Here is a 16,601-nt window from a genome sequence, read left to right on the forward strand (position 1 = left end):
GAAGATGTTGGGAAGGTGACTTGTGTCAAAGACAAATACTGTTGAGCACTCACTAATGGGTGCTGGAGACATGAAGGACCTTTTCAATGATAACTTTTAGCTTTTTCTAGAGATGGCCATGGACTCTTCATTCTTCAAGGGTTTTGCTTAAGATGAAGAGGAGTATCTCCACCCATAGAAATGATTAATCCTAAAAAGCAGAGCCTGAAGGAAGAATTGTGTGCAGACAGTGTTTACATGAGAGGTGATGGGGGAGCAGATGTGAGGACCTGGGGTAATGAGACAGGGAAGGAAGGAAAATCGTGTGAGGTGAATCATCCTGATCACGCTGTGAGCAAGGTGGGAGTAGCATAGAGAATTGTCAGCGACCGGCGTGTTTAATAACCAGTCTTTCTCTCCCCCTGGTTGAGAGTCATCCTGGGGGGTTACTGACTCCTCTGCAGTTCTGGACTGTCCTGGTGCTCGGGTCCAACTCTTTTCTGGGCTGTTGGAGATGTTCTGGTCAGAAAGCAAAAGGGTGAGCCGCACATTCTTGAAGTGACAGGCTGTCAGCCTCAGGTGAGTCTGAGGTGTCTGTGCTCATGTGGGATAAGTGAGCACAGCTGCAGCTCAAGTCAGAGGTGGCCAAAGGACTGTGACATCATCACCAGAAAAAGGAGGGTAAAAGCTTGGGCAAAATGGAGCTAAAGATGGGATGCTGGAATCACCTTCCTGAGTCCCTTTAATTTATTCTACTGCCCTGGTAAATCCAGATGGGAATCTAGCCTATAAGTCACTGAATCTCCATAGACGACTCAGAATGGAAGGACTTGGTGACCTGACAAGATAAGTCTCCTTTCCCTTGAGAGAGGCTACAAGCCAGGAAACTCGGTCAAAGATTAATTCAGGGGTTCAAAAAAAGGCATCTCTTTGAATGAAGGCAAGGTATATGATTAGTGCATAATAAAAGGCAGTAATGACAAAGTCCACAGTTTTCCATGTTTTAACATAGCGAACAGGTAGGAGGTGGTGTATTAATTAAAATCTGTATTTTCTTTTAGCAAATTGTGATTTAAAAACTGACAAGTCACAGAACTTTAAAGATTAATAAGCAGAGTATTGTAATAATGGAGCAGAATAAGCAGAGAAAATATAGTCTTATGCTTTCATGCCCCAAATTCTCAGAGTGGTGCATCCTGATTCATTTAACTCAGTAGTATTGGGAAAAGTTCACTGAATGCGAGTGGAAAAAAAGAAATGAAATTGAAAAAAAAAATAAAGTCTCCAAGGCAAGTGACACTTGAACAACAGTTCTCTGCCTTGTGAAGTAGAGGTGCTAAGGACTTCACAGCACAGGGAGGAATGAATGTGCCGTGTGGGAAAGTGTTCTGCAAACTGCAAGTCATCATGAAACATCCTAATTAAGCCAGTGTTGGAAAAGAAATGTGTTATATTTAAGTTGTTGAAATGATAAGCACTACTCCACTCATTAAAAGAAGGAAGTACTGTTTATCTTAGCATGGTTGAGTGCAAAGAATTTTCAAAGACCCAATAAAATTAGCAATATGTAAACATTGCTGGGTGCTTTAAGGAAAGGAACGCATGTTCTGTCTCATGTTGGCACTATAGTATTGCTAGCAGCAACTTTGAAATCCACATTTTATATTCTATAAATTATTGTATCTAATAGTTTTTCTGAAGTCCCATTTCTAGGGACTCAGCAAGTGACAGAAGGCAATCCTCTCCACTAATACTCCATTTCCTTTGGCTATTTCTTCTTGCTTTATGTGCCACTCAGGTATTTGTGTCCATTTTCTCTGCATTTGCTTTATTTTATTTTATTTTGAAATAGTGGGATTGAACCCAGGGCCGTGCACATGCTAGGCAAGCACTCTGCCACTGAGCTACAGCCCCAGTCTTGTGTATGCTTTATTTTTATAGAAGATACTCACTTTGGAATCCAGTTCTTGCTTATGCCATAAGCTTAAATTAAGACTCTTCCAGATGTTACAGAGTCATCCAGATGTTTTAAAATACAATTAAAAATCTTGAGATGCAGTTTTGAAGAATATTTCTGACATTTGATTTCAAGAGTATTTTTCCATCTCATTGAGTTCAACTCAAGTGAATGTAGTCCTGACTTATTGGCTGAATTAAAATGTAAAATTTCTAAAACATGGAAAGCTACCATTGGCTCAGAAAAAAAAAATGAAGCTATGTTTCAGCATGCTTGAACTACTTCATCACTGTTAATTTCTTATTCACGTTTCTTCCACAGATCTAAACAGTCTCTAAAGTTTTTGTTAATTCATTGTGGCTTTGATTTTTACTCTGTCAAGGAATCTTAGATCTGTAACTCTTGGCAGTGCAATGAAGAACTTGGGGAAGGGAAGAAATGTTGAGTGAGCCTTTCCTTATTACAAAATGGATTAATGCTTCTTTAGATAGGGCATGCATAGTTTGGTAAAGGCAAATTCCTTAACTCCATGTAAATTCTTGGCCTTATCAAGTGCTCAGAAGAATACCAGGCACATGGTTAGTACCTGCACTGTGTCTGCCATTAATATCAATTCTCACAAGACTCCTATGAGGTGGATGCCATTACTATTCCCCCTCTATGGTGAGAAAATGGATGTTTAAAGATGTTAAATAATCTGCTTAATGTTCATAAGTAGGCCACCATAATATAATCAGGACATAGAATCAGATTTGAATGTTTAAGGCTCCAGGCTAAGAGAACAGTCCTATTCACATTCCCAATGGAGAAAGTCTTTCCAACAAGGTCATAGTAAAGTCTGTTGACCAGCTCTCTTCTCAAGGAGAGTGCTCAGAAAAGCATTGTCAACATTTTTTTTGTGGGGCTTCCCCTTTTTTACACCTTCATAGTTGATGCCCTATTCAATGTGATTGACCTAACATTCACATTGCTCCCAAATACTGCTTACCATAGTGCTGTCCAATAGAGCTTTCTGTAATGATGGAATGTTCTAGATCCACTTTGTCCACTATAGTAACCACTGTCCATGTGTGGTTTTTGAACACTTAAAATGTGACCCGAGTGAAAGAGGAACTAACTCTAATTTAACTTAGTTTAAATTTAAGTAGCCTTATACAGCTAATGGCTACTGTTGCTGATAGCACAGATATGGATGGAAAAAAGTATTTTTAGAAGAAAAAGATAACATAAGGCGGTTGATCATTTCCAAAAGATGCAATGGGATCCAAATTCATCCTACATTGAGAACAGGTCTCTTGGATCCACTAAATCATCCCACTTCTTATTTATAATAGATGTTTTTGAGCAACAGATGGGTCCATTTATGTTGACCAGTGAAAAATATAGTATTCTTGAAATAGAAATTCTTGAAATAGAAAATTTGGAGATTGTTTTGGTTCACATCCTTTGGGTAGTTCTTCCACCTGAGATCCTCTCAGGACAAGGAAATATCTTGGATCTTGAGGTGAGGAGAATGAGGTCAGAGAGTAAATTGATAGCAGCTTTGCAAATGGCAACCCTTAATTAAGCAATCCAAGCTGAAATATACTCACAGACCACCACTCTTTTCTTCTATCTTGGTAAATTCTGGAGAGCGTACCTTAGTTTTTCATCTACAGGATTTTGAACCAGAAGTCATGGGTTAAAGTCCCTGCTCTATCCCTTACTAACTAGGTCACTATACACAAATCACTTAACCTTACCGAGTTGCTTTTTCTCCTCTGTAAAATGGGATTGAAGACAGTGGGCCTCATAAATAATACCTTTCTCAAAGGGTAGAAGTGAAGATGCAATGAGATAATGTTATGGAACCACTTTTTGTACTTGCAAAGGCTGTAGAGAAGTCTTGGCAATCACTACATTTAAATATCACCTTTGCCTTTTAAAACTGCTTTCATGTTCATTATCTCATTTTACCTTCATAACAGTCCTGTGAGGGCAGGAATTATTATCTGTGTTCTACCAACTGTTAATGTAGGAAAATGGGGCCACGGGAGCTGAGAGACTTGCTTAAGTTTATACATGTGTTTGACTACATTAGGCCTGGGCTCAACTGTGGACCTACTGAATTATCTTTTAAAGCCTTCTCTCTAAAAAGTACCCAACAGTTTTAAACCTGATGTCCAGAAATTATGCTACAACGTACAAAATGGAATTATTTCTTTAGTAAGCAACCCACGGTATAACATGAGTCCAAAGCGGAGTGATTATAATAACATCAATGTATTGATGACAGGTGGTCACACAATGCGCCAAGCTTTTTATAAACATTTAATTCACATATGACTCTATGAGTCTATATAATTATCAGCTCCATTTTTTACAAACAAGGAAATAGAGGCAGAAAATGGTTAAGGTTCATGTGTTCATGGTCCACAAAGCTAGTAAATGCCAACCAAGAATGATAGTATATTAGTTTGCCAGGGCTGTTATAACAAAAGTACCATAGACTGGGTGGCTTAAGCCATAGAAATGTATTATCTTCCAGTTCTAAAGGCTAGAAATCTGAAAATCATTTGTCAGCAGGGTTGGTTTCTTCTGAGAGCTGTGAAGGAAAAATCTAGTCTAGGCCCTCTCTCGGCTTGTCAGTAGCTGTCTCCTCTCTGTCTCTTCACATTACCTTCTTTCCATGTGTCTCTGTGTACCAATTTCCCTTTTTTGTAAGGACATGGGTCATGTTGGATTAGGGTCCACCCTAATTTTCATTTAAATTTGATTACATCTACCCATAAAGAGAATTTATATGGATCTTATCTCCAAACAAGGTCACATTCTGATGCATTGGGGGTTAAGACCTCAATACACAAATTTTGGGGGTAGGGTGGGACACAATTCAACACACAACAACAGATACAAACCCAGCTGGCCAAGTCAGTAGGCCTCCAGACTTCACACGTAAGTATTATTCTTTAATGCTTCCTGACATTACCTTCTTGCCTTCTAATGGGGACAACTGTCAAGACCTAGAGCATGATGCTCACTCTCCAAATACAGACTGAGAGCCACGGAACAGAAATCTACCCTGTAAAAGTTCTTAAGCTGGAAAAGTGTTGCCCAAAAATGTTTATTTAAGAGACTGGTTTCCAGCTTACTAGGCGATTTGGCATCGAGGACTTTTCTCATAAACATTTACAAATATTCTACTCTGTGATGAAGTTAATCAGTAAACCACACAACCTCTGGCCTCGCTCACTTCTTACCTAGTCTCATTTTTAGTTGCTGTGAATTAGCTAAGAATGGTAATGCAGTTTCAGGGGTTAGAAAATCCAATTCAAACTAGTCCTCACCACAGCCACACATCGTCAGGATTTGTCACAGAAATGATGAATGTGAAGCCTGCTAAAGGTAGGATACTGCTCACAGGTGGTCTCGGGTTGAGCTTCTGCATCTGGACAGAGGAAATCTGGGGGTCTTTTTCTTGAGGTTACAGCAACAGATCTTTGTCAGAGGTGACTCAGTCACACCTAGAAGACTGAGGTAGAAGGTTGGGATGGATGATTTTTATAGGGTTCTAAGCAGGTAAGTATCTTATTGGAACTAGGTCTGTTTTCTCTAAAATTCTTCATGGGATAGTAGGTCCAATTAGTACCACTCTTTTAAAGTAGCACCATTGTTTAAATCAAGTGAAGTGTGAATGTTAATGTCAATGCACACTTGAAAAAAATTAAAGTACATTGCTTAATTTTTTATTTTTAAAATGGTGAGCCCCAGATCTCAGTGGAACGTTGTCTATTTAGTGACCAGCTTTAACAACTGGAACAGAACAGAGTAGAATAGAACAGAAATAAGAGTATGCCGCTCAAGAAGTAAAAGCGTTATTTCATGGAAATTTTGCTTCAGTTATATATGTGAGTTTGTACAGGTATCATGAAATAAAATGTATTTCAAACTAGGGAGTGTGATTAAAAAGCCATAAATAGATAATAAGAAATATGAAAGTAATAAAGTACTTCCACAGCAGGTTTCTCCCAACTGTCTATGGCAAATCAGATATGTGAAAATTTGAGCTCCAGGACTAGGCTATTTGTTTTCTCCAAATTAAAATATAGGTTATAATTTAAAGAAGTGTAATATAAATATTATTTTAACATTTTTCTCAAAACAGAAACTCTCTTTTTAAAATCTCCACCAAAAAGAAGTTCTAACCATTTTTATGATAATTCTAATTATGAATTATATTTTTGACCAGAGACTTGGCAGCATACCATTTTGTTTAACTGTGATGTCTCAAAGTGACTGACACTGTATTTAGAAATGGAATTAGTTAGAAGGCTGGGAAAGCAAATTTTCTATCCCCTTCAATTTAACACACGTTTATTAAAAATTTACTATGTGTCAGACTTTGTGCCAGGTGCCAGAAATAATAAAAAGGGAATATAATCTAATATTTTCCCCCCAAAAGTTCAGAGACTAACCCAATGATAACAAAAAATGTACTGAATGTATGCACAACGTTTACACAGGCACTGGCAGTTTATATTCTTTGTCTTAGTGCATCCTTATTACCATCTCTTAAATAGGTGCTGACAGAGGAAGAAATAGAAACTTAAAGAAGTTCATTGTCTTTCCCCAGTTCACACATCTAGGAAACTGCAGGTGACTAGAATCTGGATTTGTCCACTCAGTAGTACACTCTTAACGCGTTTTCATACCACCTCAAGTTTAGCATGGAAGATAAGCCTGTGAACAAATAAAAAATGAGTGTACATGCTTCTGATAAGCACTGTAGTAGAGGTGTGTACAGCGGGAAGGAGAGATTAGTTCCACCTGAGGGAACTGGAACAGGACTACGGAGGAGGTCATCAGCTGACAAGGCAGGAAGAGGCACGAACATGATCAGCAGACAACTTCACAAATGAAGCTGTGCCGTCCAGCCAAGACACCATGGATTACAGGAAATGAAGAGAGGCAGAGAGGCAATTTTTCTGTTCACTTTAATTCAATAAACATTCATTAGACATTTGCTATGGTCAGCATTGTGCCAGAGATAAAAAAACTAGATGGACTCTTTCTCAGGAGCATCAGAAACTGAGGTTGTGAAGTGCTGCTATTATTATGTGAACCTGATTCTCCCACTTGGGTGCACAGTGGTTCTGGTCACAAACCTTTTATATGTCTAATATGATAGTCACAAGCCACACGTGACTATTTAAATTTTCTTTACTTAGAATTAAATAGAATTAAACATTTATTTCCTTCATATTGCTAACCACATCTCCAGTGTTTGGTATCCCCATGTGGTTGGTAGTCACCATATTGATAGGTACAGAACCCATCTCAGGCAGTTCCTTTGGATGATAGTCCTTCAGGAAATCTACTAAAAGCCAGAAACCTATTCAGAATTCTGTTTTCCTTTTTGAGGGTTCTCAGACTCCCCTGGAGTTTATCCATGTGTTCTCATTTAAGAACGCTTACCTAAACTTTCATAAGATTTTCTGGTTCCTTAAAATCCACATACTCTAAATTTGAATCACTTTGCCCCCACTTCCACCCCCTGATTTTCTTCTGTGTCACAAAACTTATGTATTTGTTTACTTATTTCCTTGTTTTTGTCCTGATTCTTGACATTCCATTACCTTAACACATAAACAGAGAAAGGCAGGATCCTTTTCTGTCTCGTTCACCGCTGAGAGCCTCACACGATGTCTGCCAAATAGCAAGTAAGTGTTCAATACATATTTATAATGAAAGAACGGTCTCATAGTCTCATACTTTTGTCATCAAAACAGGCTGTGTTAATATATATGAATTAGCTATCTATTGGCTATCATTAAAATAGGGATTTTTTTCTAAGTTCTTTGGGGAACAACTTGTCTTTTAGTGATACTGGACTTCTTAAACCTTTCTTAACAACTGTATTTTATACTCAGAACTACCAACTAAGAGAGCAGGACTGGGAGTTTTGGGTCCCATTTATGGAAGAAATTGGAACAGCCAGGGGTAGGCAGTTGTTTAAAAACTCAGTTTAATAGTGGATATTGTTCTGGTCCAACCATTTTGGAATATGTGGGCCATGCTTGTAAGCTTTATGTATGTTTACCCGTCTATTTTGTGAAGATTTTGTGAGCACACAGTGAAATACTAGAAATGGGTATATTTTGAGAATAGAAGCATTACTTACTATTATTATGTACTATTTTCATATTTTTGCCACTTTGTCATTTGGCATCATATTATCTATATCTTTGTAAAAGCCTCCTATGTTAATCTAGATGATACCAGGAATTAATATGACATTGATATTATCTGGGCTGAATTGGATCTCTACTGTGTTTCTTGATTATGGGAATATTTGTTTTGTTGAAATAATGCTAAGAGCTCTTAAATTGTATGTGAGGTGAAAAAATGTGTCCATTTCCTTGGATTCTACAGAATCCAGATTCTATCATTAATTGGTTGTTACACTGTGGACGAGTTGCTTAACCTTACTAAGGTTGTATTGGAGAGAACCTGGGCCATAGGGGAAAGAATTGAGGGAATATGTTGGAGGATAAAATCTAGGGATAAGCGAAACTAATGCTTTTATGTTTTTTTTTTTTTTTTTAAGCTCTTTTCAGTCTAATTCACTCCAGAGATTTTAGTCACATTTGGTTATGAAGTGGATCACAATTTTGCTTATATTTTTTCTTTTTTTTCTATGATCATTTCATAGTTTTCTTTTTCCATTTTGTGGTCCTAAGGCAAAGCAACATTTCCAAAATTTTTAACCTGTCAGCTGTTCTGATTTTTCTTCTGGTTTATATGGATAAGTTGGGCATAAAAGAATGGAAATTGATTTTTTCACAGATACTGTATATTATGTGCTGTTTGTCATTTCCTGGGTCATGGCAGAACACATTCTTTTTGACATTTAATATGTATATATTTTGCTATTGTAGAAAAGTCTTGAATTCTGAAGCTTATTAACTATTAGTCATATGCTTATGGAGATTTTAGAATTAAGAAGAACTAGAACATCATCCAGCACCATCTTCTCTTTATAAATGATCAAATGGAGGCCCAGGCAGGGCAGATAAGTAATGGTTTTAAACATCATTTAACTAGATTCAGAACCATGACTCCCAGGACCCAGAGCCAGGGAAGACTTTCCAAGAGAAACTCGGGGGAGAGGGTACCTATGTTGAAGAAGGCTCTGGGCTAGGGAAAGTCCTGAGTTTGGAAGTAGAAAGGCAATTCAAGAATGGAGAAGATGGAACATGGGAAATGCCTGGAAAAAAATGGGTAGAGTCAGATGCAAACCAAGGCACTGAAAGGAGCAGCAAACTCAAGTAAGAGAGCAGAGAAAGAGAAAGTCTTTGCCTTTAATGCTTTTGAAACATCTCCCATCTGAAATTCTCCCAGAGAGTAGTGATTGAGTGCATGGGCTCTGAGGTCAGACTTCCAAAGTTCAAACCTCACTTACTTAGGCAGGTAGGAGCAAAATTGCTTAACTTTTACAAATGGGTGCCACAGGTTATTTGTAAGTGGGAGATAACAATATTGTCTACACCACAGGATTTTGTGGGAAACGAGAATATACAAGTAAGTGTCTGGGCTAGGAAGGACTGTATAAAAATTTCTGCCACAATAGTAATAATACTAAGCATCTTTTGAGTACTTCAAAGAGCTTTTTACCTGTATAGGAACATGGGTCCACAATCCCTAATTGCCAATTTCAAATTTCAAAAAGTGCTAGAAACCATTTTTTTAAAAAATTGGCACAAACTTCTTTGGTGGCAAAACTGGATCTAAAGGGATGTGAAAGTGCTTATGATCATTACTTATTCCACTTTCTATGACTATTCATGCATTTCACTGTGGAAGATATTGTATTTGACTCTTGGTTCTGTCCCAGAACCAAATAAACTTGCCCAGAGTCACATCAGTGCTAAGTGGAAGAATTGGCATTTGAACCCAAGCAGCCCAACACAATAGTTATTGCTGTTAATGACTGCATTCTTCCATATTCCCTTTAAATTTTAAACTTTCATGCCTTTTATTTTTAAATGTTTGAATATGTCACCCATAACTTTTAACTTGGATTTTTGTTTTCTTTGTCCCATGGTCTAACTGCAGTCTCATTCAGTTGCCACTTCTTTCAGAAATTATCACTGATATTTTTCAAAACATACATTGTCCTTTTCCTTAATTCATGATCCCAACGCAGTTTTTCACACCGTGGACCACCTCTCTCTTGAAGGCCCAAGCTGCACTACCCTAGCCCTCTTGAGCAACATTGCATGTATCTTTTTACACTGCCAGCTTTTTTTTTTTTTAAACTATATATTCATGAGTTGTCCCAAGGATTAGTTTACATTGATACCGTACCCTTTTGTAATAGGGGGTAATAAAAAGAATAAAGTTCCCCCTTTAAATTACACACTTTAAATTAACACTTGGAGTGTTATATGAATACCACTGCATTCTGTTCTGAAATCCAAAAAAAAAAAAAAAAAAAAGGAATTCTAAAATATGTGATCCCAAGAAGTTTATAGGAAGAACTGTGACTCTATATTATCTCATCCAATGATCTATATAACTTTGGATATAGATATTTTCATCCCAATCTTGAAGTTGTGAAAACTGAGCTTCATCAATACTTCAAGCAATTTACTCAAAGTCTCACTGTTCATAGACATGGGGCTGGGATTTTGGTTTAGGGTTATCTAACAATGTTTTGAAGAATCAGACACATTTACATACTCTCTTATCTATTTATGTGTATTACATTTTTATGCATCAGCTTTTTAAAAAAATTCATTGATCCTTTATATTTGCATATGTGCACACAACATAATTTGGTTTATTAAATATTTTTAGCATTTTGCAAAATTCAAATATTTTTATTTTCTAAAGAGCTATAGTTTATGTTTGTGGGAAATAGAGACATTTTCATAACTTGATAGTTTTTTGTTACTTTTGTGGTTTTATATATAAGTAATAATGAATAATAATGTTTATTGAATAATAATGATCATAGGAACAGTACTTATTATTCCTATTTTAGTGTCAGGTATAATTTATTGAGCACTTCTTATGTGCCAAAATTAGCAAAGTACTCAGCAAGCATTCTTGTTTAATACTTATGTCAATCCAATGAGGTAGGTATTTCATTATGAAGAGAAAACAGACTTAAAGATATTAAAGAAATCGTCAACTGCATACAGGTAGTAACAGAACAGGGATTTGAATCCAGATAGACAGATTCCAGGTATTGCATTCTTGTTTCTTTTCTTAGCGTCTTGTTTTATAGTAATTTAAATAACACAGGTTCACGGTAAAAATCACAAATGGTAAAAAGATGATACAATCTCCTACCCCAGAAAATAATGCAATAATATCAGTTCCCACAGTCCCCACCACACACCTAACAATTATACTAAACTGTCTCTCTAATTTCTAGAATAATGACATTAATTTTAGTTTCATTACTTTTATTCAGGTGTGCTAACGGAACAAGCGACAGGTGCTCTGGGGCAGAACCTAGATGTGGAGCCATACTCTCAGTACAGTGATGTTCAGTTTCCCCAAGTTCAACCACAGATTTCCTCCTCATCCTATTATTCCAGCCTGGGAGTCTACCCCCAGCAGCCTGAAGAGTGGTACTCTCCTGGATTATATGAACTCAGACGAATGCCAGCTGAGACTCTGTACCAGGGAGAGAGCGAGGTGGCAGAGATGCCTGTAACAAAGAAGCCCCGAATGGGTGCATCAGCAGGGAGGATTAAAGGGGATGAGCTGTGTGTTGTTTGTGGAGACAGAGCATCTGGATACCATTACAATGCCCTGACCTGTGAGGGGTGCAAAGGTAAGCATCTTGTGATTGGCAGGTTTCTTTTTGTTCAAGTTCTACTACATTGGCTATTGAAATCCCCTGAGCTGGATTCTTCCCTTTTCCCAGGTAACTTCCCATTTTTCCTTCTCTGCTTTTACCTCCTCCTACCTTCTCTACCTTTATTGGACTTCCATTGATCTTAAGGAAAAGCACATTCAAGTATTTGGCTTAGATATAAATAATCTTCTCCATATTCACAACCAAACACAGATAATTAAAAGGAATTTTGACAAAATTTAGGGAGTTGTGGGTTTTTTTTTTTTTTTAAGAAAAGAGAAACTGTTGAACTCATCTCTTTTTAACTTAAGATGGAGAATGTGACTTTATTCAATGTAAGTTTTAGCATACATTTTTATGTGCTTTAGTTAATTGAGAAAGAAAATGAGGAAGAACTGGGGAAAGTAAGTAATGATAGCTTAAATTCAATAAATATACCATTTAGATTATAGATCTGTGAATGATGCTATAGCAGAATCTATAGCAATCTATTCAGAATGTATAAAATATATTAAATCTGAAAATGACTCAAAGACCCTTGTGATTTTTCTCCCAGTAAGGGCACAGATAATAAGTTTGTAAAATTTCAGAGATAAAAGATAGAGGGGATTCATAGGCTCATTCATCTATTCAGTTTTGTCTTTAATCATTCAGCAACTATTTTTAGAATTTGTAGGTATTATATAGCTTGCAGAATATTGAAAGCTGAATAAGAACTATCCTTTGAGCAGAATCTATCAGATAATGTGCCAAATTGTACCAGATGTTAATGATTGCTTAAAAAATAAACAGAGGATCCAGTCACATAAAGATAGATCAAGGACATTTTAAACCTTTGAAAGTTTAAATAATCAGATTACATAAAACCATAGTAGTTGCCTCTGAAAAACTGAGTATGATTTTATTAGAATTTTAAAGCCTTGTTTTTAGTTTTAATTAACATGCATCAATTGTACTACTTGTAATGAGGGTCAATGTAATATTTCAGTATTTGCATACAATGTACACTGATTAAATCCTGCTTCCCTTTTTCTACCTTTCCTTCCCCTCCAATCCCTATTCTATATTCAGGTGTGGGGTAGTATAGGTTGAACTTAGGGGCATCCCATCACTGAGTCACATCCCCAGATATATTTTGTATTTTATTTAGAGACAGTATCTCACTGAGTTGCTTAGTGCCTCGCTTTTGCTGAGGTTGGCTTTGAACTCTTGATCCTCCTGCCTCAACCTCCCAAGCAGCTGGAATTACAGGCATGCGCCACCCTGCCCAGCCTCAATTTTTTTTTAAACTTCTACATAAGAGAAGGAACATGAAATGCTTGTCTTTTTTGTATCTGACTTATTTCACTTAATATAATGTCCTCCATTCCCATCCATTTTGCAATGAAAGACATTATTTCATTCTTCTTTATAGTTGAATAATATTTCACTATATATGTATATATATCACATCTTATTTATCTATTCATTTGTTGATGAGCACCTCGGTTGATTCCATGTCTTGGCTATTGTGAATAGTGTTTAAATATGAGTATATAGGTATCTTTTTTTCTTTAGGAATTATTTTTTGAATCCTTCGATTTCTTTGTCTATATGCTTTTATATTCAAGAAAGATAATGAGATTTTTCTCATATTTGAAAAACTGTATTTAAAATTTTTTTTTTAAGTTGTAGGTGGACAAAATACCTTTATTTTTATTTTTATGTGGTGCTGAGAATTGAACCCAGGGCCTACCACTGAGCCACAACCCCAGCCCCTGAAAAACTGTTTTGCAGGTATTTTTTTGACATGCTGATTTCATTTCTTTTGACCATATGACCGAACAATGGGATAGCTGACAGATATATTTTTAGTTTTTTTGAGGAATTTCCATACTATTCTTCATAATGGTTATACAAATTTACATGCCCACCCACAGTGTACAAGAGTTTCTTTTGTGACCCATTCTTGCCAGTGAACTTTTTGATGATTGTCATTCTAACTAGAATGAGATGATATCTATTGTAATTTCAGTTTGCATTACCCTGATAGGTAATGATATTGAGCATGTTTTCATATATGTCTTGCTATTTGTATGCCTTCTTTTGAGAAGTGTTCATTCAGATCAACTTGCCCATTTTTAAAATTAGGCTACTTGATAATTCATCTTGACCAAGTTGATATTGAAGGATGCAAGGATGGTTCAACAAATGTAGATTAATAAATGAAACACATCATATCAAGAGATTGAAGGGGAAAAATCATACGATTATCTCAATAGATGCAGAAAAAGCATTCGATGAAATCCAACATTCCTTTAGGATAAAATCATGAGTTACATCTGGAGCTTTTTTGAAGGAAGTTCTTTCTTGGGTGCTTCTACTGTTGACTTATATTGCTTTTATCAAATTCCTCATGGTATTTTTTAATGTAATGGAAGATTTCTACTTAACAAAAGAATGAATCCAAATTTTAAAAATTCAATATAAACAAAATTACAAAACTAATAAAATAATAAAATGTGTTAGTTATGTGGTTTTGGTCAGGGGAAGAGAAGCTCATACAGGATATATGTGCCTGGTATAAAGTATGAAATAAATGTCTTTTAAACACCATGAATGAAAATCTACATTCATTACTAATTCCTTAGTCAGCCAATATAATATGTCTCCACTTGGTAAAAGTATATCCAAAAGTTTTTACAATATTTAATCCATCCTTGCTTCAAATGATAAAAAGCAAATACTGCTCCTCAGCACCTAGATCTAATGACAGTATTTTTTGAATGGGCAGAGTTATGGAAATAGAGACCTGCCTGCTTATGTGACAGTTGAATTAAAAAACAAAAAACAAAATGGAGGTTGGAAGGTTGTAATACATCTGGAAGGAATTGCTAGTTAGATAGCAAGCCAAAATAATTGTTGGTTTAAAAGAAACACAAATAAAAGGTTTTCACGTTGTTTCGAAAAACCAAGTGTTGAACCATATACAGGACTTTGTAGTTGTTCTAATCAACTAGTGGTCAGGGCTGTTACTCTAGAAAGTAAAACTAGAACCAGAAGAGGAAGGTTATAGGATGGCATGTTTGGGGCTTAATTCAAGAATTAATTTTCTAAGACTAACATGGGGAATTTTAGCAGTGAAATTGGTTTCTTGCCTCTGGTGATAACAAGCTCCTCATTATAATTCAAAAAGAGTTTAGATGAAGGGGCTGAGTCCCTGACAGGAAATTTCTGCATTGTATGAGAAATTGTGGCTTCTGAGGTTCATTCTTCAAATTCTTTGCATCTATAGCATCATCTCTTACACTATTCTAATTATTTCATGTCTGTATGTCTTATCTAAACTAGTTTGTAAATTTCATAATTAGCCCCTCCTATTGAATGAAAGAGAAAGACAGGCAAGGGTTTCTAAACCTTGTCACTATTGACAGTTCAGACTGCCTAACTCTGCTGTAGGGAATGTTTTGTATTTATTGTGGTACATTTAGCAGACACCAGTAGCAAGCCCTACTTGATGCCAGTGGCAAGTCCCAAGTTTTACAAACTTTGCTAAATGTCCTTGGGGAGAAAAATCTCTCCAGCTGAGAACCACTGAGATAGAAAGTACTAGTATAATACAGAGGTTCTCAAACTTGGGCTACATCTTCTTGAAGGAAGTTGTTTTTGGGTGCTTCTAATGCTGACTGCTATTGCTTCTATGAGATTCCTTGTGCTATTTTTTTATACAATGAAAAGTTTCTATATAGCCAAAAAACAAAGCCAAATTTACAAATTAAATATTAACAAAAGTACAAAAGCCAATAAGATAATAAAATGTGTTAGTTATGTGGTTTTGTTGCTCAAAATGTTACTAAAAGCATAGGTTCTTTTGGGTTTAGTATGCCAATACCACATGCCATATGAGGCTTTAATTCTCTATTGCTTTTCTCTGTTCAAACAATTGGTTCATCTAAACCTTGTTTCATCCCGAGCTCCATTTGGCCATCCTTAAGCTAGGTCCTGTCATGTGTCTTACATTTACCCTTGCCATTTTCTTATAGCTCTTGATAATTAAGTCATACTTTTTGCTCTTAATGAGATCACTGGCACAAACAAAAATGCAGGTGATTAGTTTGAATGCTAATATAAGATGGTCATAGAGATGATCCAGAGAATGCTAATTATTAATTTTTTAAGACTGTCATAAAATAGAAATGTAAAAGTAATTTAATATGTGTGAAGGACTTAGAAAAAAATGCAGCACATGGTCAAAATTCAATAAAGCCTGTTGTTACTACTGTTATGGTCTTTGCATCGGTTTGTACAGAATGTGGTACAAATGTGGCTGTTTTCTCCTTGCATAGATGAAGGTTGATGCACAACCCATTATCAGTTGTTTGCTAAGACACTCTATTTGACATTGTTCAAATTACCAAAAGCCACTTTAACTTGTCTGTGTGGACTAGTGATACTCACGGTCTGGTTCCTGGTCCAGCCATATCAGCATCGCCTGGGAATTTCTAGAAAATGCTAATTTGGGGAACCTGCTCCAGGCCTACAGAATCAGAATTTCTAGGAATGAGACCTAAGACTTTTGTTTAATAAGCCATTCATTCTAAAGGTTGAGAAATATTGATATAAATTATAATAAAAAGGCACTTGAGGGACTCATTTGGTCAGGCAGCTTGGTTGAGTATTTTGATTGTGAAATCCACAAGGATGGGAAGAGAAAACAGGAGAAATGCTGCTTTCCAATAGGACAATTGAATAGATAAAAATGCAGAATAGAAACCTGGACTAGGAAGTCTAAACTAAGTCCTATTTCTTGCCTGGGGCAGTGGGGAGAGAACATGT

General features: G+C 36.3%; 1 protein-coding gene across 6 annotated transcripts in view; it reads left to right on the plus strand.

Moving 5' to 3' along the window:
- Window positions 1-16,601, plus strand: part of NR1H4 (nuclear receptor subfamily 1 group H member 4) — a 77,141-nt gene that overhangs the window by 18,369 nt on the left and 42,171 nt on the right. For 3 of the 6 annotated variants that reach the window (XM_079141379.1, XM_079141381.1, XM_079141380.1), the window contains exon 4: window positions 11,397-11,762. In XM_079141379.1, the coding sequence (XP_078997505.1) occupies window positions 11,397-11,762 (366 nt within the window). Of the gene's footprint in view, window positions 1-4,767; window positions 5,321-11,396; window positions 11,763-16,601 lie in introns of those variants that run through there. The other 3 variants (XM_079141382.1, XM_079141377.1, XM_079141378.1) reach the window with 3 other exon arrangements.

Source organism: Sciurus vulgaris (genome assembly GCF_902686455.1).
Source record: "Sciurus vulgaris genome assembly, chromosome: 5".
Lineage (NCBI taxonomy): Eukaryota > Metazoa > Chordata > Mammalia > Rodentia > Sciuridae > Sciurus > Sciurus vulgaris.